General features: G+C 37.5%; 3 protein-coding genes across 9 annotated transcripts in view; 1 reads left to right on the forward strand and 2 right to left on the reverse strand.

Moving 5' to 3' along the window:
• Positions 1-525: 525 nt before the first annotated feature.
• On the reverse strand, positions 526-5,977 carry c9h2orf80 (chromosome 9 C2orf80 homolog). Of its 3 annotated transcripts, none has more exons than XM_088083706.1 (9): positions 5,838-5,977; positions 4,269-4,345; positions 4,106-4,187; positions 3,914-3,996; positions 3,062-3,152; positions 2,197-2,274; positions 1,979-2,066; positions 1,613-1,710; positions 526-924 (listed from the first exon to the last, which is right to left on the reverse strand). In XM_088083706.1, the coding sequence occupies exons 2-9, from the start codon at positions 4,307-4,309 to the stop codon at positions 856-858; spliced, it is 630 nt and encodes a 209-aa protein (XP_087939832.1). In that variant the 5' UTR covers positions 4,310-4,345; positions 5,838-5,977; the 3' UTR covers positions 526-855. The 3 variants fall into 3 exon arrangements, with proteins under 3 accessions (XP_087939832.1, XP_087939833.1, XP_087939831.1); XM_088083707.1 differs by having other exon boundaries at positions 526-919; positions 2,143-2,274; XM_088083705.1 differs by having other exon boundaries at positions 2,143-2,274.
• On the reverse strand, positions 5,239-12,784 carry sgo2 (shugoshin 2). 2 transcript variants are annotated; one of them, XM_042494027.2, is made up of 9 exons: positions 12,610-12,784; positions 11,772-11,900; positions 11,472-11,647; positions 11,252-11,326; positions 10,477-10,550; positions 10,189-10,340; positions 8,082-10,067; positions 7,092-7,203; positions 5,239-6,307 (listed from the first exon to the last, which is right to left on the reverse strand). In XM_042494027.2, the coding sequence occupies exons 2-9, from the start codon at positions 11,854-11,856 to the stop codon at positions 6,169-6,171; spliced, it is 2,799 nt and encodes a 932-aa protein (XP_042349961.2). In that variant the 5' UTR covers positions 11,857-11,900; positions 12,610-12,784; the 3' UTR covers positions 5,239-6,168. The 2 variants fall into 2 exon arrangements, with proteins under 2 accessions (XP_042349961.2, XP_042349960.2); XM_042494026.2 differs by having other exon boundaries at positions 7,092-7,206; positions 12,610-12,783.
• Positions 12,785-13,909: 1,125 nt separating this feature from the next.
• pikfyve (phosphoinositide kinase, FYVE finger containing) overlaps positions 13,910-24,477 on the forward strand; it is a 41,113-nt gene continuing 30,545 nt past the window's right edge. For 3 of the 4 annotated variants that reach the window (XM_088083709.1, XM_088083710.1, XM_088083711.1), the window contains exons 1-5: positions 14,111-14,643; positions 18,329-18,528; positions 21,460-21,627; positions 23,339-23,448; positions 23,551-23,722. In XM_088083709.1, the coding sequence (XP_087939835.1) occupies positions 14,600-14,643; positions 18,329-18,528; positions 21,460-21,627; positions 23,339-23,448; positions 23,551-23,722 (694 nt within the window). In that variant the 5' untranslated portion in view covers positions 14,111-14,599. Of the gene's footprint in view, positions 14,060-14,110; positions 14,644-18,328; positions 18,529-21,459; positions 21,628-23,338; positions 23,449-23,550; positions 23,723-24,477 lie in introns of those variants that run through there. The other variant, XM_088083712.1, reaches the window with a different exon arrangement.

Genomic DNA, 24,477 nt, shown 5'->3' on the forward strand with positions numbered 1-24,477 from the left:
ATGCTTAAATTAAAACCCTTTAACGTCCCGCTCAACCGTTACGTAGAGCACGCTTTAATTATCTTAATGAAAAATGTGTTGAATTCAATTCAACCGGATGGAGCTATCTCTACAGTTCGGTTTAGGTTTGTTATGCTAAAAATATCCACTAGATGTCACTGTGTCTTTAAAAAATCTGCCCTTTCAGGTCGCCTCCTAAATTAGGCTGCAGACATGAGGGCTCTGTGTAAAGACACTGTACTCACTGTGCTGAGTTATGTAATATTATACAAAAAAATTTAAAAAATGTCATTGAAACTGACAATTTGCAAGGAAATAAGTTTTAAGGTGAAGGATAGAAAAATCAGTGTATCATTCATTCATTCGTTTTTCCAAATAACACAAAGGATAGAATAATATTTTTTTTAATATTGTTTCCCAAATCCAAAATGATAAAAAAGAAGAATAACAACTCATTTTTCCAATTTCCAATTTTGTGCTCAAATTGAAAAAAAAATGGAAAAAAGGAATAACGAGGGCAGTCCATTGAAAGAAAATAAATTCATAATTTTTATAAAATAAAAAATATGAATTTTCACTGTTATTATTAACATATTTTATGTTTTTCCATTACGTTTTTTCTTTAATTTAAAAAAAAAAAAACGCTGTTTGTATCATTATTATTAAAACACTATTTATCAGTTGGCTCAGTTAACTGTTACAGTTTCAGTATCATGCTGTTAATAAAGATTTGTGGTTATTTAATAACGTTTAAAGTGTGACAGTAAAACGTGAACACAGCAGCAGTAAAAAAAACTCTGGTGCTCAAACATTTTATTCAAGAAAATAAATGAAAAGTCCATCATGGGGTTGATGTCAGTCGTGCAGAGACTCCAGTGAGCCTTCGTAGTGCTCAGCTCTGTCCTCTCGGCCGTCATTGCTGTCCTGAGAGAGACAGAGAGGGACACAGGGACACAGAGAGACACAGAGACACAGAGGAGGGACATTAGATAAACATGATGTCTGATCATCCACAGGGCGGCAATTCAGGCCTGTCATTCACAAATACATCAGTCCGAAAACTATCAGGAATTTTAACACAATAAATTTCAATGACTTTTCCATGTCCATACTCCTTATCAATTCTTTTTTATTACAATATATACGTATATATATATATAATTTTTAAATCAGCCAATTTTTAGAGTTGAACACACTGGAAGACAATAAACATATTAAAATATTAAAATATAATAATATATCTGGTTTACCAGCCAGTGTGGGAAATATCTGGCCGTTTTTGAACGGTTTTCTGATGATTTTGTGGTTTTTGTTCTGCATATGAGACTCTGCTGCCTGGATTCCCATCATGACGAGTTTAAGAAGAGGAATAATTTTTTAACAAAAAAAAAAGCTGTTGCTAATTATTATATTTTAATGCAATGTCAGAGAAAATAGGATTCATAAAATCCTTTTTAAGACTTTTGAAGATTAAAAGTCATTTCACTACAAATTCAGGCCTTATTTTAAATTAATGAATTCAATGACTTTTAAGACTATGTAAGGATCTGTGGAAACTCTGCATTAAAGTAATAATACTGCAGAAATGGTGCTGCCGTCTGTGGTTACTCACACTGAGGAAGGACTGAGACGAGGAGGACGAAGACGCCTCTCGTCCAGGCGGCGCGCTCCTCTTCACCCTCTCAGACAGCCATCTCTTCAACTTCTGATCTGTGGGACGTTTTTCAGGCATTTAAATAAAACGTACACGTGCATTAGATGAGTAGCTGTCTACAGTTTATTTGTCGTTTCTAAATCAAACTGTGCGGTCTTCCTCGGGGGGTGAAGTTGCTCAATTCACAAGGTCAAGAACAAACATTCAGCTAAAAAAGACAAATATTCTGCCACGGGAAATGTTTTTATTCCTGTCGCTCTGTTTGGTTTGATTTACTGTTAATAACTGTATCCTGTCTCTGCAGAGTTTTTCCCGCTCACTCACTGTGTTTTTTGGAGTGGTGCACCGCTTTGTACGAGCCGAGCATGGCCAGCGGGTGGTAGGACAGAGTGAAAGGGTACACGATGGTGCCCTAGGGTTAAAACAATAGTAATTATTATACCAAAATATGCAAAAAGAACCGCGAAAAATAATTTTAAAAAACATACTGTGTCTGTTTCTTCAAAAGATGAGTGTGAAATGTTAGCCAGGATACTCGGTACCTTGGATCGATGGTTGGGGTATGAAGCAGCTGGTTTACATCTGTACAGAGCCAAGATCTCCTCCACTGGGAGGCTGTTCTGAAACAGCAAAATGGCAATAATCAAAACAAAAAGAAATGTTTTTTTTAAATGGCAAAAAAATAGTAAAAAGTACAAAAAATTACCTGAAAATTACCAATAAATAAATAAATAAAAAAATATTTGTGAAAGTGCAAAACAAAAATAAAGCAAAGAAATTACCTGAAAAAATAATAATAGATTTTATATTTATAAAGATATTTATATTTATAAGATATAAATGAAAATGAATTGATATCATTTAAATATTTAATTAGAATAATTATATAAATCATTTTTGGACATTTTTCCCCAAATCTCCAAAGAATAATTTTCAAAATCTACTAATTTCTTAAGACATTTTTTTGCCAAGTTGCTCGGTGCCTTTTCCCCGTGTTTTCCAAAGAAATCAATCCAGTTTGCTCTGGGATCAAAGGTTTAAATAATTGTGAACGGTGTCTGAATGCAGCACAAGAAAGTGATGCAGATCCAGATTTCAAAGGGATAAACATTTGGAGATTTTAAGTGAAGCGGGAGAGCAAACACAAGTTTTCTCCTGTGCATGTTTAAAATCAAATCGCATCTTCCTCTTTCAGTTTGGATAGTGATTACTATCGAGGATATGAAGGTTGATTTCCTCTTCCTGTTCTCCCCTCTAATTATTTTCTCTGCACGATTACATCATTTCCTAGAACTTACAACCAACATAGATTTATACAAATAACAATAACGTGATAAAATACATCCTCAATTAAAAAGCAAATAGAAGAAAAGAGCATTGACCCCCAGCTCAGCACACAACACTCACCATGATTATTCCAGCGAAGGACGAGAGGATCATGGCCTCCCGCTCTAAGCGATTCGGGTACTGGGCACCTCCTGCACCGCTTGTTGCTCCGCTGTGGTAACGAGAGCTTCATTTAAAAAAAACAAAAATGGAGTATTTCTACCTTGGATGAGAGCCGAAGTGTTTATCAGTCACTTTTAGCTCATTGTTTTAACCTTTGATTCATCGGCCAATTATGTACTAACACACATATGTGCCACTGTTGGTGGTTACTGATGGCGTAATGTCATCTCATTTCCTTGGTTAAAAATTTAAGCCCCTCCCCTTGTGGCTCCATTTTAAGGGCCGTTGCTCAGCGGAGGGCACTCCAAATCTAGGTGAAGGGCCAAGGTGGAGAACTGAGAGCGGGCCTAAGAAAGGACTTTGAGTATTTCAAGACTTCAAGTGACTCGAGAACATGTCACGTTTGTAAAAAAAACAAACATAGAAACACTTTATTTTGAATTTTAGTGAATTTCAACTTGTATTTTGAAGTGCCGTTTCTGTTTATTATTATTGGATTATATTTTTTATTTCTTTGTGCTCAAATCCAACATGTTTCCGTTTTGAGAAAAAACACTGAATATGAGGTTTTTTATCTGATGTGTGGACACTGAACTAACGACTCCGGAAACATCTGCACCCGTAGATCAACCATTTCTGAAAAGGGTCATTCTCCAAAATGTGTACTTTTACTTTTGGTGCTGTAATTTTGATGCCAACATCTGTGTACTTTAGACTTTGTCTTGTAACTGAGTATTTCTGCATTGTGGTATTACTACTTTTACTGAAGTTAAAGATCAGAGTACTTCTTCCACCACTGTTACAGCTTACATGATGTCTCTGTCGAGGACGTCCCGTCCCTCCTCTCTGTCCAACCACCACAGGGCAACGCTGATGGCCAGATCATAGTGAGCCTGTGACGTGCACACGAATAAAATACATATCAAGGCCACACCCGTGTATTTGTTGCATATTTTGTGTTTGTTTTTTGTTTCAGATAAAGACAACCTGTCATGTCTTTACCAGGTCATCCAGCATGGTGGACGTCCCCTTCCCCTTTGGATCAAAAGCGTTTTCTCTGAGTTTCTGCCCGATGTAATCTCCACTGTTTACGTCAGAAAAAAAAACCATCAGTCGGCATTTTAAAATGTTTTTAAAAACCTCTGAGCGTCTGATTTTCACTCACATGAGCGCCTCAACGTCTCTCTTCAGCTGCCGCGCCCCCATTTTCTAAGTGATTTTTTTTTTTTTAAATTGGTGCCCCTGAAAAAACAAGAAAACATCTCAATATGTTCAATATTATGTCATCGCCACACGGTCTTTAACAACAAATTCAAGGACTTTCCAGCCCTGATTTCCTCAAATGAAAGTACCCACCAAGGCTCGGTTTGAGAAACAGATCAAGGTTAAATACTGTTACGTTTTCTGTTGAGACCTTGCGGGCTTTACAGAGGCAAAGCCTTGATTTTTCCCTCAAATTCACAAATCTTTAAGGATTTTAAGGACCTGTTGAAACCCTGAAAGTGAAATGGACATGCAGTCAAAACAATGGATGTGCAGGTCGCTGGGAGGGCTAGCTTTCACACTGACCAAAATAATTAAAGGGTTAATTTCATGTTGCAACAGTCAGATAATGAAGCGGACACCCTGCTGGTCCCACACACAGAGCTACCAACAAGAGCAGCGAGACAACTGTCCAATAACTCTGGTCCACCTTAAAAATACGTTTTCTGTAACTGAACAATTTCAAGGACTTTCAAGGACAATTTTCCTGAAATGCAAGTACCCAGCATTGAGATAAACTCAAAGTCACATCAAAATATTTTAACAATGCTGTGAATTTTCATAGTGAGAACTCGCAGGTTTTACCAACATTATGGCCTTGATTTTTTATTTTCTTTTTAAGGAGCCTGTTTGCTAATGTTAAGAAAACAACAAAATCAACAGAAACCTTAATTTTTATTTTTGTTTGAAACGTATCATTTCAAGCACTTTCAGAGACCTATATCTATTCATGCATAATTCTAAAAATCTTCAAGGCCTTGATTTTTTCCCTCAAATTCTTTTAAGGACCTGTAGGAACCCTGTAAGTAAAGTTAAAATAAAATAGAATTAATACAATTATTTTAATAAATGTTATTAAGTATGGGAGGAACTTTTACTTTGTAAAACCTATTTTTATTCATTTTTTATTAAAATTTTCACTGAACTTTATTTAACAAAAGAAGTTGCCGGGAACTTGCTGTATATGTATAACATGTATAAAGTCTCTGTTTTAATTAAACATTTGCTAAACACATTTAAACAAAGTTTTGTGTTGGAGTTTGTTATTTTCAAAATTCCAAATATTGACAGAAAGATTTTCATTTTTATCGTAAATGCTTATTAGTTCCAAATATCGGTTATCGGTAACATTAACTACTAATAATCAGCATTGGCTCTAAAGAAAACAAACATTATTGGTCATCCTCAAACTAAAATCCAAAAACAACAAATGCATCGGTGTTACAGAAGGCCAGCTTTGATCACATTGTTAACCTAAACAATAAAAGGGTTAATTTACGGCTGTGACGTCAGGACATGAACCTGACACCCTGCTGGTCCACGCAGAGCCAAAAAATGCATCCTCTGTAACCACAACAGCTCCGGACCGCCTCTCCTGTGCAAAACTGACTTCAGCGAGCAGATAATGTAATAATAATATTAATAAAAAACAATGAGTGGCGTATTTAAACGTGCTGTCACCTGTACTCACCACACACGCCGGTCTGACCCTGAAGCGGCTCTCAGACCTTCAGCAGACACGCTGACACAAACTGCAGCCGTGCTGCGGGGTCACCTGTCCGCCGACACGAGCCCGCAGCGTCTCAGGTGAGCAGCCGCAATAAATGATTCATGACTCAGCCCCCGTCAGTCTGTCACATCCCGGACACCGTGAGCCAGTGCACCGGGGTTACCGGAGCTCAGTGTGAAATCTGCATCCTGCAGAGGCACACCAACCAAAACACGTCTGTCTGTACACGTCTTTATTTCGAAAACCAAAAACTTCAAATAAATCAATAAAAAAAAACACAGAAAAATGCTAATCAGTCCGCTAAAACAGACTGCTCCAGTTTCGGGTTGGCCGCAGTCTTCTTCTGCTTCTTCTTCCTCTTCCTGCCGTCCTTAAACACCGGAGAGCTCAGAAACTCGCTGTCGGTGAATTTATCTCCGCGCCTCATTTTGCTGTTTCAAAAAAACCGAATATAATTAATTACAGGGTTTCTACAGCTCAAGGCAAGTGAAATTTAAACATTTAAAAGACTGTTTTTAATGCCACTTTAAGAAAAGAAAATTTCTTAGGAAAGAAATTTTAGACTAATTTTTCTAAAAATGTAAATAAATAAATAAAAATAAAATTATGGAGAATTTATTTTTCTTTTTTATGTTTATTAAAACAACATGAACCTGAAGCAAAAGGCATTTTTTATGTTATCCAATTAATGTGAGCCTTTTCAATAATATCAGAGGGAATATTAAGTAAAAAAATATGTTTTAGCACTTTTAGGGATTTTGAAAAATGTATTTAAGACATTTTAAAGTCAATAAAGGCCTTATTGTTCGATTAATTAATTAATTAAATGCCTTTTAAGGCTTTTTTAGAATTTGCAGGAACTTTTTTTTCTGCCACATGGAATTACATTTAAGACTATTTTTATAACCAAAATTGAACTTTTTTTAAAAAAATTTCTTAGGGTTAGGGAGAATTTTTCCCAAATATTTATTTTAACATAATACATGACTTTCAGGTGATTTAACTCCAAGTGGCAAACCAATTATTTTGAGATTTTAGAATGCAACAATAGAAAAAAAAATCATATAATCCTACTTCCTGTGTTTTAACTTTTGAATGATTAATTTAAGACATTTTAGTAATAAACTCGATGCCTTTCAAGACTTTTCAAGGATCATCAGGAACCTTGAACCACTCGCTGGTGTTTTCTGTATTAAAGATCAAAGATTTGACGACCTGTTGAGGGTCGGCTCCTTATAGCTGATGACGCCTTTCCGTCTCCTGGTGCGTCCTCCGTTCTCGCTGTCCGGGGTCGTCATGGTGTTGGTCAGTGACGTTAACACTCTTCCTGCTGCAGCACAGTGAATCTTAATTAAGTTATTTGTCCCATTTTCCCATTTTTGTTGTTTTTTCTCTGATGTGATAGTTTCTGATTCAAATAAAAATTTTGCAAATGTTCTGCAGTTATTTATTTTTTGACAAAGTTCTTGTCTCCACACATTTCACATTTGAATCTTTAGCAGCTTTTGTTAAATAACAAAACAGTTTTGTTAGTATTTAACAGGCAACAGCTGCTATACAGAGCTACAACATGTAATTAATGTATTAGTTGTCAATTATTAAATTAAACACCAACTAATTTGGTGATGGAATAATCAGTTCTAGTATTCTTCAGAATAAAAAAGTTTTTAAAAAATCTCTAATTACAGCTTCTTAAATGGAAATATTTTCTGGTTTCTTTCCTCCTCCGTGCTGGAGCACTGAATATATTTGGGTGGTGAACAAAACAAGACATTTTAGGACTTCATTCTAACACTGATACTATTTTTCACCATTTAATGGAGCCAACACCTAATCAGTTATTTGGAAAAATAATAACTGTTTCTCAGAAGGAAGAGGATTATATCAGAACTATGAGAAAAGCTTTTCTTGAAAAAAAAATAGATAGATAATAATCTAATTAATTCATAAAAAACGAGAATTTACGGGATCATTACCTCGTTGATTCAGAAAAAAGCTTTTTTTAGAATTCTGAGAAAATAATCTTCTTGCCAATTTAGAAAAACTGCAGATTTTTTTCTTTCGTTCATTTTTTTTTTATTAAATTTTTTTCAGAAACGAAAAAAATGGAATAAATGTGCAACTCGAGGAAAAGCCATTTTCACTGCAGTTTAACGTAATTAATTAAACAGATAAATAAAGACACCTGGATGGTGGATACCTCACCTGGAGAGGCTTCAGTGGCGACAGCAGCGGACTCCTCGATCACTGCCGCTCCGCTTGGCGTCCCCCTCTTGGGACTGGCGAGTAAAGAGCCCGCCTCAGAGTCCACAACGCTGACGTCCATGTCCAGCCACGGCGGCATCTCATCCGTCAGCAGGTCGCCCAGATTCTGATGAACCGTCTCCTCGCTGGCGTCCACCGAGTGACTGTGGGACACATTAGATGTCCTCGTGTTGTTTAGTGGAGCAGCGTCTTGAGTTTTGCGCCTGCAGACAACAAACGTCTCCCTTGGATTTCTGGTTTTTGTGGGCGTTTGGAGCTTGGACGCTTTTCGATATCGTTTCGGATTCTGAGCCATCTTTGATTTTGACTCGATGAGTTTTGAATCATAGAAATGTTCAAAGATGTCACTGATGTCGGGATGCGAGACTTGGAAATCATCTAACCGTTCCTTGTGTCTTTCAGGGTCGTCGAACCCACAGAGAGGTGAGGCGTCACCGTGGTCCTCAAGGTAAACTTCGTCCTCCGATCCAAATCCTCTTTGTTTCTTCTTCTTCTTCTTCTTCTTCTTGTCGTTGAAATGATCGTCACGCTCCTCCCTCTGCACGGCCTTCTTCTTGTCGGACCGACTTGTTTTTTCTCTCCTGGCTTTTTTAGGTTTCGGAAACTCTGTGTCTGAAGTGCAGTCGTGGTCTGACGGCAGAACTTCACGATTAACGTTCACGCTCACATCCTCGTGAGGGCTTCCTGAATCCAGAGTGGCGAGCCGAGGACGCTTGCAGGAGCTCGGTGTTTGTGGGTTTGACTCTGAATGTCTCAGAAGGACACCTGCATCCACGACTAATCCTTGTTCTGCCTCACAGTCGGAGGGTCCTGTCGGAGACATTAAGTCCCGCTCTCCTGGTCCCAGCTCTGCCGATGCTCTGCTGGACTGGGTGCTGTCCCAGGGAGCTGAGACGATAAATGTCCCTCTGCATCTCGATTTGTGGACGGAGTTTGTCTTCGGTTTTCTCTGTGGCGTTTTGCTCACATGTTCTACATCTGCACTAAACAGGAAGTCTGCGGGAAGCTGTTGGTCTTTGCACGTTTCACAGTTTCCCTTAACTCCTTCTTGCACTTCGTTGTGGATTTGTTCCAACTGAGACGGACTGCTCTCATTTTCATTCGACGGCCGAGGCAAACTGACAAACGTTTTTCTGCCGACTGAGGACGCGGCCCTGCCTTTAGTCCTCCTGCTTGTGATTTTGGACGTTGGCTCTTCTGTCGTATCAATCTCTCGTGGTGATTTTACGCTTTTAGTGGCTTTAACATCAGGATCCGTGAAGTAATCATCCAGGTGCAGGGTGTCATTCTTTGACTCGGTATGCTCATCACGGGGTTTGAATTTATCCGTTTTCTGATGGTTGCCAGCGACAGGCTTGCTCAGTTTGGGAATGCGAGAGGTGACGACGCTCCTACACTGCGTTTTGGGCGACTGAACCTCAGTGACCTCTGGGTGAGCCGTATCCTCCAGCGTATGACCTTCAGTCTGTAACAAAGTGCACGCTGAAGAATCTGCAGAGTTCTTCACTTGTGGATTTTCGGCCGCACTCGACCCACGGGCTTGTTCCTTATTCATCTTGCTTTTGGGCTTGCCAGAGCGGCCTGTTTTTTTGGCCTTGGTTTCCACGGTGATTATCTCAGCAGCGTTACTGAGCGTCATCTCCATCGTCGTATTCAGAAGCACAGTCTTCTCGTGTTTCTTACCATTTTCTGTTTCCATCACCGAGCTGCTTGGTAGATCACCAGAAAAAGACGGTTCGGGTCCTTCGGCGATTGCAGCTGAGCGTGTTTGACTGATCTGAGGACGGAGGATTGACGTCATATCAAATCCAGACTGGGAGAACATCATCGACAGCCGCTCTACTTCGTCCCTAAGGCTGCTGGACGGACGGGACGCTCCGGTCTGGGGAGTGTGTATGAGCAGGTTCGACTGCCTTTTCTCAGCGTCTGTGAAAAAATAAACAAATTACTGATTTACAGGGAATTTTACTTCGTGATCTCAGGGCGGTAAATATGAAAACATTCATGATTCATGACGAGTTAACACCAAAAATTCTAAACACCCTACCATTGCAAATATCAGGGGCCTTCTGGGGTTTGTTCTGGATGCTGAAGACATTTGCAGCAGAGTCTTTTTCAGGCAAATCCGCTGTTACCTTTTCTAGAGGACACAACAAACGTCCCGCAGTTTCTGGTTGAGGAGGTAACTGATCTGTAAGACTAGTCATGGGAGTTAGGGAGGGGACAAGGGGACCAAAAAAGAGAAAAACAAATAGACGTCATTCACAGCTGCCAAAACCAAAAAACGTTTTCTTTCTTCAAAATACATTTTCATCCAAATGCACTATTTTCTCACCTTTCAACCACCAGGTTTTCTGTATTAATGTCACCAGCTGACGTCTTGTCGTCCCCAGATAGTTTAGGAAGATCCTGCAGGTCATCAGTACAATAACAAATACAGTCACAGATTATGTTTCGTATACTTTCATATCGCCGGGTCCTTTCCACTACTTTGTTCAGTCTTATTAACAGATTTCACACACAGTCATCAACAAAATCTCATGAAAAAAGGTTTGAAATGACTTTTCAAGAACCCACAATTTTTTAATTCAAACACAATTTCAGCATCCACAAGATGTGTTTGAGGACTGTCGGAAATTTGACAATCTAACAAAGATTTCTGTTTATTGTAAATTGTGTAATTTGGGCAATTTTTCAAGAGCATGCCTTTCAAAAAATTAAAATTTTAAGGAAAAAAAACTGCCCCAAATTTTTAAGTGTCCTTCCAAACCTGCAGGCCGGCATGTTTTCTTTAAAATCAGGCGATAAATTAAATACAAAATACAGCTATATAAAGTTGCATGCCCCTTCACCTGGTTAAATAAAGGTTATACACACTTTGAGACGCCGCAGGAGGGATGAGCAGTCTTTTGAAATATTATCCTGCGACAGTTTTTCTGTGAGTTAATGTGGTCCAGAGTTCTCGTCTCATTGGGACAAACACACGTTTAGCAAATACTATAAAATAGTGGAATCAAGATTAAGCCGTGCAAATTCTGAAAGTAACTTTGTTTTGAATGTTCGCCCTCTGTGTCACACACATGCCAAACCAAACAGCAAACAGTCCTTACACTGTCAGGGAACAGCTCGGCCACCATGTCCAAATGCTGCAAAGTGTTGCTGTGGAGGGTTTTTATAATGAGGAGCTGTGAGAGAAAAACAAGATCAACTGAAACACAAAACCTCTGATATAGTTTGTGCAAAACCAATACTATTACTATAATACTATAATGACTGTTTTTATGTCTTAAACTGCAGCTCTAAATGAGTGTAAGCAAACAACACACCCACCAGTTTCCTGTGCTTGTATTTCTTGGTGGCCAGCTCGAAGCACAGAGCCTCCACTTGTTTCTGAAGGTACACAACCTCCATCTCCAGCTGCCTGCTCCGCTCCTTCTGGGCCTCCAAAGCCAGAGCTAAGGCCTTGTTGTTGGTCTTCAAAGAGACCTTGAAGAAGGAGGAGGTGTCTGGTGTGGTCAAGAAGAAACAAAACAATATTCATGCAAAGTCTTCTCTCAGTACAATGAGACTGTGCATCATGAAGGCAGAAAAATGATGATTTGTAAATGTGTGCAAATGAATGAGACTCACTGAGGATTTTATTTTTGATCTTCGCTGCTGCGGCTGAAGTCTGCTTGGAAGACTTTGGAGGCATCATTGTCCTCAAAGGTAACATTTTAGATAGACGTGTAGAGCTGAGCGAGCGACGAGATCAACAATCTGAAAACAACATAAATGATAATAATAAACGACTTCAGTGTTTATCAAACATAGTTGCCACTTCATTTCCTGCAGATCAGCAAGCTGATTGTTGCAGATGTACTTTACTAAATGCAGGGTGTTTTTATTTATAACAAAACATCATATTTAAGATATTTGTAATGCTTTTAATGCAAAGAAAATCTTAATAAGTATAGTTACTAAAGCTGTCAGATAATTATTTTGAAGTACAAAGTGAAATATTTCTCTCTCACATGAGTAAAAGTATAAAGTGGCATGAAAAGAACTGACTCAAGTACAAGTACCTCAAATTTTTACCTCAAGAACTTAGTTACATGCCATCACTGAGTACAATTACTTGAGTAAATGTACTTAACGTTGACCTTAGTTACATGATACCTGATTCACAAAACCCCTTAAAAAAGAGATAGAATTGACATTTTGGCCGTTAAATCTATAAAAATCAGGCTAACGTTAAACTGAGCTAATTGATCCAACGGTGAAGATCGATTTGTGTTTTACGTTACCTGACCAGCACTGTATCCGTTTACTGTCTGTACATAATAAACTCAGCGTTTGTGATTTACTCAGCCTGCAAACTCCAAAAAAAGTTTATTTCCTCATCCAAACGTTAACTATCAGTTAGCCGACGCGCTAACGTTAGCATACGGATTTAACTCGTTACTGTCAACATTTAGACAAAACTTACCGTCACTAAACGTCACGCAGCGGGAGACCTCACCACTCGCTAACAAATGTCCGTATTAGATGGTCAAAGCGAGCTCATGGTGACCGTGCCAACTTAAATCAATGGTGAGACTGAAACCAGCTGAGAAACACTGACGAGTTCATTCAAACATAAACAAAAAGTCCGCCGGCTTTCCGCGCATGCGTCTGGGGGCGCGTCATAGGTGCGTCATAGAAGCCAGGAGCCAATCAGAGACGATTACGGACACCAAGCTCTGAATATGTACAGTATATTGCACTAGAATAAACAAAGGGCTCTGTATATATATATATATATATATATATATATATAAAATTTGCCCCCCCCTTTTTATTGATACCTAACCACGGACTGTATATAAAGAATTTATAAAATAAATATTTATTTATAATTTATAGTCTATGTACCTAACAATCAGTCTTTATTTGTTTTTTTTAATTTTGCATGTGTGTCTGTACACCACCTTTTTCTAATTTTTGGGCCTTGTGTCTTGTTCAGTTGCTTTTTGTCCATGTTTTTGAAAGAAATCAAACCAATATATATATATATAGAATTATTATTATATATAATATTATATCATAAATATTGTCATAACATTTATTTATGTTAAATGACCTAAAAATATCTTTTAAAAAGAAAATTATCACAAAAAAAAATTCTTGTGACTTTTTGAGTCTCCTCATGTAAATTTATACAATAATCTATAATTAATATTGTTAGAAAACTGAATAATTTTAAATTACCTAAAAAAAGTTTTGAAAAAGAAGATTATCCCGAAATACAGAAAAAAAAATGTCCGGTGAACTAGCAAGGTCATCTTATTGTGAAAATATTTTAATTGAAAGTCAAGAAATTAATGCAACATCCTTAAACCATTTTGATGTTATAACCTCATTATTTTAGCTGCACTACTCTCATAAACAACATGAGTCAATCAATGTGTCGCGTGGCTTTTTTGATTCAATAAAAAAATATTGTTTTGTGTAAAGTACATTTGTAGCAACAACTAAAGAACATGTTTGGTGACTGGCTGCTAATATTTAAAAAGTTTAAAACTTATTCTGTCCCATTTCACCTGATGTCCCACTTTACTTTACCCAAATTAAGTTTTATTTCGTTTTTTTTTTTGTAACATATTTTTAAATTTTATATCAGTTTTGGTGTAGAGTCTGTTCTACATACTCCGGGACGCTAGATGGCGGTATGCAGACAAAAAGTTGGTATTGCAGTCCGCCAAAAAAAAAAAAAAAAATCAATCGATTTTTCTGAGTGTGACGCGTGCTGCCTTGTCTCTTCATCACAACAGTTCACCCGGCTCTCGATTCGTCAGGGCTGCTGGTGTACGGGGCTCAGCTGTTTTTCAGGTGTTTTTACAGATGTCCTCGAGCTCGTACCGCTTCAGACATTGATGTCACATTCACACACTGAACGGGTAATCCTCATGTTATCTGCCGTCACGGCTGTTTGGTCGCATTTCCCGCGCTAACTGCTCCAAGAAATAGTTTGTTTGCAGCCAACCGGCTAGTTAGCACAGGAAGCTAACACTAGCTAGCTGGGCTAAGTGTTTTTCAGGTAGCTGCCGCTAATTAAATACACATTTGTCGCGCGCTGCATTAATGTGGCTGTAAATGTCGCGTGAAACTAACACGCTGACACGTGAGATACATTTAAAAAAGCTAAGTTAGGTAGTAAAAACTGCGATTGATAGCTAGCTAACGGTTGCTAGCTAACATAGATTATTAAAACTCTCGTTATCTGTAAACAGACTTCCGAGATCATCCGAGCGACAGTGAACATTTATCTTGTGTACATCAGCTGTGCGTGATATGCTGCGTGATAGAGGCGGAGGGCTGGTTCACGGGCGGTCAAATGAGCAGAGGATACAGTGGTCACGCTCCGGCCTGTTATGGTCACATGATGAGGTGAAGGATAAAGTGCTGCTTCTGCTTTCTTCCTCTCCGTATGAGCTAAAATGGCATGCATTGCAAACTCAAACTCTGTAGCTTTCTTCAAAGGGTAAGTCGAAGTGTTTTTACACGCATAGTGTATCAACAACAAGTGTGTATTTGAGTGTGTGGCGCTATCAGCCGACTGAAACTAATCAATCATATCTGGATTTCATCTGTGGGACAGTGCAGCAGTGAGGGACAGAAAATACTGACTCTAAACTGCAAAATGAAATAGAAATTAGGGGAGTATGTGTGTTTAAAAAATACAAGGTGATCAACAACATAAAGAGTAGATGTGTATCTGTCTTAGGGGTATAGTCTTGAAATAATATCACGATATATCTGGGCCATATCGCGATACATTTTTATAGATTTGCCTTTGTATGATGTTTTAATTCTTCTTTTAAGTTGTTTTTTTTTACCCGTCTTGTAACTGTATTTATCTATTATTTATTTTTATTTTGTCTGTTAATTTTAGCCTCTCTATATATGTTTTTAAAATCTGCCCTCATCCTGTTTATTATTATTGTGATTGTTACCGTATTTATCTAATATGTCTCTGCCCTGAATTCCCTAATTTATTCGGCCTTCACTCTTTTCTGCCCTTTGTCGATATTATTGATTAAATTGTTTTAATAATTCTGGGGTTTACAGCCTCCGCTTTGCCTTGTTTGTCAAAGCACTTTGTAAAGTCTGTGTTTTTAAAGGTGCTATATAAATGTAGTTATTATTAATAATATTATTATTATTATCATTTATTATTATTGTTATAAATGCTGGTCTGGGCAACAAAATCAAATGTCACAATATGACGAAATACGTAGATATTGATACTGTGACAATATTTTAGGGATGACTGTTTGTACTTGGATAAAATGTCAACACGATGAGGTTTTTGATGATCATTAGTAATGTGGATTTAATGACTCAAGTGGGTGAACGCAAATATTAGAACAAGCAGAACAGTCTGATAAGTTTATAAAATGACATCACTTTACTGCAGCCTTTAAAATCAGGAAAGACAACATTTGTTTCATATCATGATATGACGAAAATGACGATATCCGAATATCAGGTGGTATGTGGTCTCATATCACGGTAACGGTATGTATTGTGTATGTTGCCCAGCCGTAGTTCTGAACCAACCATTGGAAATCTCAGCAAATTGTTTTGATTTCTTTCAAAAATACGAGAAGGAAAACAGAAACGTAACAGTTTGCTGAAAAATTTGCAAAGAAATTACAGTTACAAGAAAATTACCTGAAAATAAGAAAAAAAGCAGTTAAAAACAATAAAACAAGTCAGAAAATTACCTAAAAGTGCTGAAAAAGTATTTATTTTAGGGATGATAACACTTAATTTCTGATCATAAAGAATTTAATCAAATGTGAAATTTAATCGATTAATCGATAGGCTATGAAATGCTGACATGCAATATGTTGCTGTGAGCTTTGACAGAGGATATTTGGTATTTTTTAAAATAAGCAACGTTTTTTTATTTTTTATTTTTTATATAGCGATTAATCAATTGCTAATTTTACTGATTAATCGATTAAATAAAGTGCTTACAATTTGCAACCCCAATTTATTTTATATATTTAATTATATTATTTTCTGGGACATAAGGGGTTCCTGCAGAGCCTTAAAAAGTTTTAAAAATGCATTACATTTATTTATTTAAAAAAGCCTTAATTATTTTAATTAAATATTGATCTGATGTGTTTTTTCTCGAGTAATTGATTTGATTGATTGTTTGGTTTGTGACAATTTAACGTTTGATTTGTCCAAGAAATATTCCAAACTAGGGCTGGCTCAATATTAGCTCTTCACTACACAAAAATTAGAAAAAAAATCACAAAAAAAACTTCAAATAATTTAAAGAAAAGGCAGCTGGAACCGTCACATGTTTTTGCGTGAAAAATAGCTTAAAATAATTTTCTGTCAATTAACTAATTAACTCATCATTTCAGCTCCACTTGTATGTAGTGTTAGGAACAACAGTAGTTTAATTTACAACAAAACATATTTTATAAGCTCTTTTTACGTTTTGAGTGCAAAAATTTAAACTTGCAGAGTAACGAAAGCTGTAAAATAAATGCAGTGGCATAAAATGTGAAGTATTTCCTCCCTGAAATGTAGTGAAGAAGAATCAGAGTAGTATGGAAAGAAAATACTACTAGTTCTAATCTGCACAAGTACACAACACTACTGTAATCCCGTGAGGTGATATTAGATAGTTCAGATGTAGCATGTGACTATAGCAGCAGAAAGATTAAAAAAATGAATCTGTTTCCTGTTGACAGAAATCAGAAATGTCTTAATCACGGAAGCAAATGTCATAATGACAGTTCCCTTTTTACCGTTAAGAACCAGCGTTAAGCAGATGTCTTTAAAAACTAACCTGCCATGTTTCAGAAACATCAAATGTTTCTGAAACATCAAATGTTTCTGAAACATAAAATGTTTCTGAAACATCAAATGTTTCTCAACAGCAGGTTGCACATGTTGACTTCCTTTTTATGAGTTGTGGTATTTTATCATGTGACGGTTGATTGGCTGCTGACACGATGACTATCACATGAGATCCTGAGTGCGCGTATAAAGCTATAATACCTGTTATTCTGTCAGATTACCGGAGCTGCTCAGTGACTGAACTTTCTACTGCTGCATTTCTGGAGTGAATGTGCACTTACGTCTGGCTGATATTTAACTTGCTGTCAGCTCACAGGGACACTCGAGGGCCGAGCGCTTTGGTCAGACAGCGTTTTATTACAGTGCTGGTTTTTGATTAGGTGTCGACCAATATTACTTTTCCAGGGCCGATACCGATTATAACTAGTTAATGAGACCGATTACTGATATTTTGAACTAGTATGCATTTACAATAAAAACTAAAATCATTCTGTCAATATTCAGAATTTGAAATATAACAAACTCCAACACAAAATTTTGTTTAAATTCCTTTAACAAATGTTTAATCAAAACTCAAACTTTCAACATCATATACAGAAAGTTCCCAGCATTTTTTTTATTATTCATTTTTTGTTTCTAGTTGTCTGATTGCCGCTCAGGAAAATGACGAAAACGAAAGTCACTTTTCAAAATCAGGAAATGAGGTGCGTGTTGCGAAAAACAGCTTCTGCAGTCAAGCAGGACGTCACTAAGTAGTTTTCAAGTGTTGGCAGTTAATAAGACCGATAACTGATATTTGTAACTGTTATGCATTTACAATACTCAAATACTCAATACTCAAATATAAAACTTCATTTAAATTCCTTTAACAAATGTTTAATTAAAACTGAAATATTCAACATCATGTACAGCACGTTCCCTGCAACTTTTTTTGATAAAGTTAAACAAAAATTTAAATAAAAAAAAAATTAATAAAGGAAATAACTCAGTCTTATAAAATAAAAGTTCCTCCCATGCTGACGCTTTCTTTGCACTTTTCAATTACTTGATTTTATTGGCAAAAATAAAAAATTAAAGTTAAAATAAATGCAGATACAGATAATCGTCAGAATATCAAATATCGGCCCCAATAATTGGCCGCAACGATAGTTAGAGGAAAGAAATTTCATGATGAATTTGTGGAAAACGAGCAGATGAAAACACAGCAGCTGTTTCTGATTATCACTGCGACTGATTCGGTTTCAGATCTAAATGTCACAATCTGATAAAGAGTCTTCACACCGTTTTCGGAGAGTTGATCAGTAACACTTGCTGATGTTTTTTATTTTCTGCATCTTTAGCCGGAGCAGCAGTGACATGGCTGCTGATGACAAGTCCTCGTCTTCATCCTCAACGGACTGGAGCGTCGAGCCGCCTGTCACCTCGCCCACCAGCCCCTCCCACCTGACCCACTTCAAACCTCTGACGCCGGAGCAGGATGAGCCCCCCCTCCGCTCCGCTTACAGTTCATTTGTCAACCTGTTTCGCTTCAACAACAAAGGTCAGGAGCGCCCCTTAATTCACCCAGTAAGGTGTGAAAATATGCTGGTTCTAAAATAGTCCTTTTGCTCTGTTTTCTCCGGTCATTTCGCACCAATTTCAAAAGTATTTGTGCCGCATAAACATCTTTAAATATACACATGGGCGTGGGAAAATTGCTATCTTCAAAAATGTGAGCCTTTCCTTTAATCACACAAAACATTTGGAGGTTCACTATTAGCTGACTCTTTGCTTAAGGACGGGCATTTTGCTTAAACATACTGGAACTGAAGTCACTATTTTACTACACACACAAGAATTCAAAGTTTCTTAAAAGTTTAACACAAACCTGACCTGAGGTAGGTAAAATAAAAAATAACAGAACTGAGGCAAAATACTATAAAATACATACTCGTCTTATTTTCATTTATGTTTTTAATTTAAAAAATCCTGCAGAAGAGTGAGTCTGTACTAGTTATGTATGTTCACTAATTATTCATGCTGTATTTATCAATATTTTCTTTATTTGTGTATATTTGCTCACAATTTGTTCAAACTGACACCGCTCAATAAAGTACTTTTAACCAAAAAAGACACATACCAAAAACAACAAAAAAACACCTTTTGTAAAAACACCTTAATGTCGGATGCTTGGAACTTAATAAAAAGTGACTCTTTGCTTAAGGACGGGCATTTTGCTTAAACATACTGGAGCTGAAGTCACTATTTTACTACGCACACAAGTCACGTCAGTTCAAGTTTCACACATAAACTTCACACAAAGAAAATACTTTTATACTTTATACTTTACTTTATTTACTTTCTACTTTATTTTATACTTTTATAGATTTTATTCATTTAAAGTTTTCTTCCATTTATTTAAAGTTTAATGCAAACCTGCCTTGAGGTGTGAACATTTAGGGGTCATATTTTGCTTTGTTGTCATGATTTAATTTGTTGGAAAAAGAACAGAAAAGTGGCAAAATACAATAAAAAAACACATACTTGACTTTGCTATTTATTTATGTGCTTATTTATTACATCCTTGAGAAGAGCAGCGTATATTATTTAAATGCACTAATTATATTCATGCTGCATTTGTATATTTCTCTAAAATTTCAATGTTTGTGTTTATTTGCTAACAATTTGTGCAAACTGACCCCTCTCAATAAAATGCTTTAAACTAAAAAAACATACAATAACTAAAAAAGCAAAAAGACCTTTTGACCTTCATTTCTGATGCTTGAAAGTTTATAAAAGTGACCCTGACTGGCGTGTTTTTAACTGATATTTGTTACTAAGTCAAAGTGCAGACTTAAGTGCTGTTTGTTCATCTTGTTATGAGACACTGATTCACAAACTGTTCACAAAGTTCAAATTTGATATCAAACACATCAAACATCACCGTGTGTTAAACGTGTTTACAGCACTGCAGAAGTCTGGGTGATTAAGCCGAGTCTCGTGAGGTCATGTGATTGAAATCGCCTGCCAGGGAACGATGAACACATGACTGCAGCAGCTCGAGCTGCACGCTGACATTTCTCACAGATGAGATTCGAAGAAGAGCGCTGCACTTTATTCTAACTTTATTAGAATAAATAGAAAAAAATGACATTATGTTACATTTTACTGCACAGTATGACATGTCTTTATCTGATTTCGTGATTTGGATTGCAGCTAACATTGAGTTGTTTTTCTTAGTTGACCTTTTATTTATTTTAGAATTAAAATATTTTTAAAAAAGCCACAAAAAAAACTTCCATTACATACCAAACGGTTATTAATTTTGTATATTTATTATCTTATAAAGCAGAAAGATGGAAACGTTTCTCCCCATATGAAAAGTCACAACAAGCACGCATTTAGTGTTATTTTATTTCAACAGACATAAATGTTTGAGACTTAAAAAAGAGTAGACTGCTTGTTAATCTCATCACAAAGACATTTTTCTGCACCTCACTCAGTGCATGATGTTTGAAAAAGTCAAATTATTGTGTTAATCCGACTAAAACTGGACTTTTAAAATACGTGTTAATGTTTTGGTCCTACTGGAAACGGACTTAATCAAATTTCTTGAAGTCAGACTAACACAGATAATGTGACTGGAAGTTGAGCTTCTCCGTCATGTAAACACCTCAGTCGGACTTTAACCGGATTTGGTGATCTGCGCGTGCTCCTAGTCGCCGCGTCAGCCTCCCTCTGTGGTTAGGGACTGTTGGTTATTTATGAGGGGGGAAGGGCAAAGTGGGTCAGGCATTTAAAAAAATGGAAGCACTGAGGAGGGGCTTGTGTATTTAATTTTGGCTTAGGTGAGGGACATACAACTTGAAAATTTAGTATTTTGTATTTATTTTAACCCCCCAAAAATTCCCCCCTGCTCAAGGATTTTGGATGGAGTCCAGAGCTGTTTTTTTCATTTATTTTTTAAAAAAATGCAGCTTTGCCTTTTCTCCTACTTTATCCCATTTCATTTTGCTCCTGTGCTGCTCTCACCGTGACTTCAACTCATCCCCCGCAGAATGCATCAGTTTGCTGTGCACACACACTATTTCTACATCTATATCTAAAAAACAACCATCTGCTGCAAGCTTAACAACAGAGTTTACAAAGTGCATGCAAGAAAAAAGTTAGTGAGTGATACAGCGGAAACGGCTCATTCGGCTTTGAGGGAACAAACGGCTAAGTGAGCAAAGAACGCCAATTCTCAGCGTCACCCAACTCAGCTCACGCTCTGTTACGTTACTGCAGCTGGATCAAGAGAAGTATCACAGGAGTACTCAGCTGCCACAGAAAAACAGATAAATGAAGTGAAATACAATGAGTGAGTGGTACATTTACTATAATTTGCTGAGGCTTTTTCTTCTGTCTTGCCTGCAGTTTCTTCTTTACTTAATCTTACGTGTGTGTGTGTGTGTGTGTGTGTGTGTGTGTGTGTGTGTGTGTGTGTGTTTAGAGGAGGGACGTCCTCCCTCAGCAGTTTCAGAGAAGCCAGATGTGCCATCCCCTTCCCCTCAATCAGAGAGGAGGAGCTGGTCTTCCAGTCCGACCCACTCCCTGTACGGTCCGAGGACCCACCGGAAACAGCATCCAGACCACCTCCGACGCACCTCCTCTGCCTCTGGTAGGACACACACACACACACACACACACACACACACACACACACACACACACACACACACACACGGTACAGATGTTTGATCAGATAGAAAAGTCGCCTCCAGTGAGAAAAAGCGTTTGTGAAGCATCTGTTTTTTTTGTTTTTCAACATATTTTCCAGCTGCTGGGGTAGGTGTTCTCCAAAATTCTGTAAAAACTGTGATTAGTTATCAGTCTTTCAAAATGTTTTAAACTCTAAAGTGAACTTTAATGTATCTCTTAATATCTTTATTGATGTATGTTTCTGTTTGTGTTTAGTCACAGATCATACAGGACGATAAATCTTTCAGGACTTTTTTATTTTATTCCATCAGTTATTAAAAATGTTATGCTATGATTTACTCTGTTATGCGTCACACATTTTGTTGATTGCATTATCTGTAATTTAAAAATCTTTGTCGGTTGAAATCTTCTGTCTTGTAGAGGGTAAACTAATCAGAGGCCACTGATAACAGCGTGGACCGTGTCCCCCACCGCGCTCTCAAAACTCACGAATCATTGATTTATACTCCTGAACTTAAAATTTTTATCTTGACTGTTATTTTCCACAAATAAATGCTCTAAATGATAACATTGTACTTGTATGTGGGGAAAATGTTGTCAGTAGCTTATAGAATAAAACAGAAATGCACTTACAAACACACCTATAAAAGGTTAACCAGAGAAACTGATAATTTTGCAGAAGTCTCTGTTTATTTGAGTCGTAGAGCTGCTTTAAAGGACAGAAGTAAGGGGTGAAATGTTCGACTTACTCGTCAACATCACAAACAAATAAATCTATTCAGCTGTCAGTGAACCAGAACGAAAAACGTAGATTTGTGAAGTGGTGGAAGGTAAAGTTTTCCAGCATCCTCCCAAACTGCTCTTAAAAGTCTGCGTTGGACTCTGACACACGAATTAACAGGTGGGAAACTTCTGTTTGCATTTTATATTTCACTTTTCAGAGGACTGCAGGAAAAAGGAGCAGACTTATGGGACTAAAAACTAAATATGATGTTTGGGGTTTGAAGTTATTTTTGTCATCAGAACGTTGAATGAATGTGCAGGCTGTAACATCCGTTCTCATGTCTTTTCTGATTCCAGTGGATTGGCCAGGTGAGGGGTTTTCTGCACTGTGTGGTTTCACTAAAGCTGCTTTTAGCTTGACTTTAACAACTCGGTCTGAAGCAACGACCTGACACAAACTGTGTGTGTGTCTGAGTGCATGCGAGTGTTTTTGATATTTGCATTTTTACAATGAAGCGCTTTCTATGAGTCTTTTCTTTTGCCCTAATGTTTCCACTCAGGTACTAATAATAATAATATAATAATAATAATAATTGGAATGATGTTTGTCATCATGAATGACTTTGACGCTAACATTTTTATTCAACATGTTTTTGTTTGGCGGTTCTTTTTATCGATCGCATCGTGTGTTATTTTATGCACAACTCTGGAGAAAGTTGTTGACGAGGTGTTGAAGTGCATTGTCAAATGTTTGTCGCTTAGCTGTCATCGTTAAATGCATCGTGATGAAGAGCAATTGAATTATTAGAACCTTAAATTTAATATGTTAAAAAAAGGCATATTTGACAATGCAGCAGGGTGGATTTTAAAGAATACATGAACCTCTCTCTGTTTTTGTGTTTATTTGTGCTCTGTGTGTGTTTTTCTGTCTACGTGCGTGATTTCAGACGGCAGCAGGAAATCAGACACCCCTCTCAGTAATCATGACCCTCGCACCGCCGTGCAACTCCGCACTGCACTGAAGAGGCTGAAGGAAATCATGGAAGGAAAAAGCCAGGTGAGAACACTTTAAAGCTGCCGTCAGCTGAACCCATGCAGTTTTTTCTTTGTTGATAAATGCCGTGTGCTGTGATCGATTATTTTTGTTGTCCCTCTTCAGGACAGCGATCTGAAGCAGTACTGGATGCCAGACAGCCAGTGTAAAGAGTGTTACGACTGCAATGAGAAGTTCACAACCTTCCGCCGTCGCCACCACTGCAGACTGTGCGGTCAGATATTCTGCAGCCGCTGCTGCAACCAGGAAATCCCCGGAAAGTTCATGGGCTACACGGGTAAGCTAGTTGTCATATTGTCCCAAATAAAAGCTGGATCTCAAATAATGGCCAGGGAAGGTGAATTAACCCTCCGGGACGTATTTACAAAGCTTCACAGTACAAAGAGTTGCTCCCTGTTAGAAAATTATTTGAAAAATTGAATTGTGCGAAGCTCAGTGGCTCAGTGGATAGAGTGGTTGCCCCATGTACAGAGATTGTGTCCTCACTGCAGCGGCTGTGGGTTCGATTCCTGCCTTGGCCCTTTGCTGCATGTCGCCCCGTCTTACACTTAAGGCAAAAAAGCCCCAAAAATGATCTTTAAAAGAAAATTAGAAGTGTCTTTTGAATGGGTTTTTGTAAAATGCTTTAAATAAGGTCTGTGGTTACCACAGGCTAAAGATGTTTTGTTCTGCAACATAAAATACGTCCTTATAAACCCAATTTTACCTAAATTTGAACTTTTAAGCATCTTAAAAAAGGCAGTTGCTAACAAGTGGCTAAATGGGACTACAGTGTTTGTCGGGGATGTTAGACGTCATCACACTGGACACACACTTTTTTCGTTCGTCTTTGAAAAAGGATGTGAAACCAGCGATTGACCAGCCATGATCATTAGCTGGATCAGGTCGCTAACAGGAGAGAGATTTGTAGAAAATTAAGCAGACTAAATCAAAATCAGAAGTTGAACGATTCAGGATGGTGACGTTTAAGTCATGTGACCACGATGTAGGTGGTTTATAACTGAACAATAGCTTTTTGCTTCTGGCAATTTC

Source organism: Plectropomus leopardus, chromosome 10 (assembly GCF_026936395.1).
Source record: "Plectropomus leopardus strain MGB_pleo_1.0 chromosome 10, ASM2693639v1, whole genome shotgun sequence".
Classification (NCBI taxonomy): domain Eukaryota; kingdom Metazoa; phylum Chordata; class Actinopteri; order Perciformes; family Serranidae; genus Plectropomus; species Plectropomus leopardus.

Coding starts and splice junctions, on each gene's coding strand:
- c9h2orf80 (XM_088083705.1), bottom strand. CDS start 4,309: ATGGGGGCGCGGCAGCTGAAGAGAGACGTTGAGGCGCTCAT. Junction 3,153..3,913: donor GTCCTCGACAGAGACATCAT/GTAAGCTGTAAC, acceptor TCGTTACCACAG/CGGAGCAACAAGCGGTGCAG. Junction 2,275..3,061: donor CCTTCGCTGGAATAATCATG/GTGAGTGTTGTG, acceptor TTGCTGTTTCAG/AACAGCCTCCCAGTGGAGGA.
- sgo2 (XM_042494026.2), bottom strand. CDS start 11,856: ATGTTACCTTTGAGGACAATGATGCCTCCAAAGTCTTCCAAGCAGACT. Junction 10,341..10,476: donor GAAAACCTGGTGGTTGAAAG/GTGAGAAAATAG, acceptor TCCCATGACTAG/TCTTACAGATCAGTTACCTC. Junction 7,207..8,081: donor CGCCACTGAAGCCTCTCCAG/GTGAGGTATCCA, acceptor ACTGTGCTGCAG/CAGGAAGAGTGTTAACGTCA.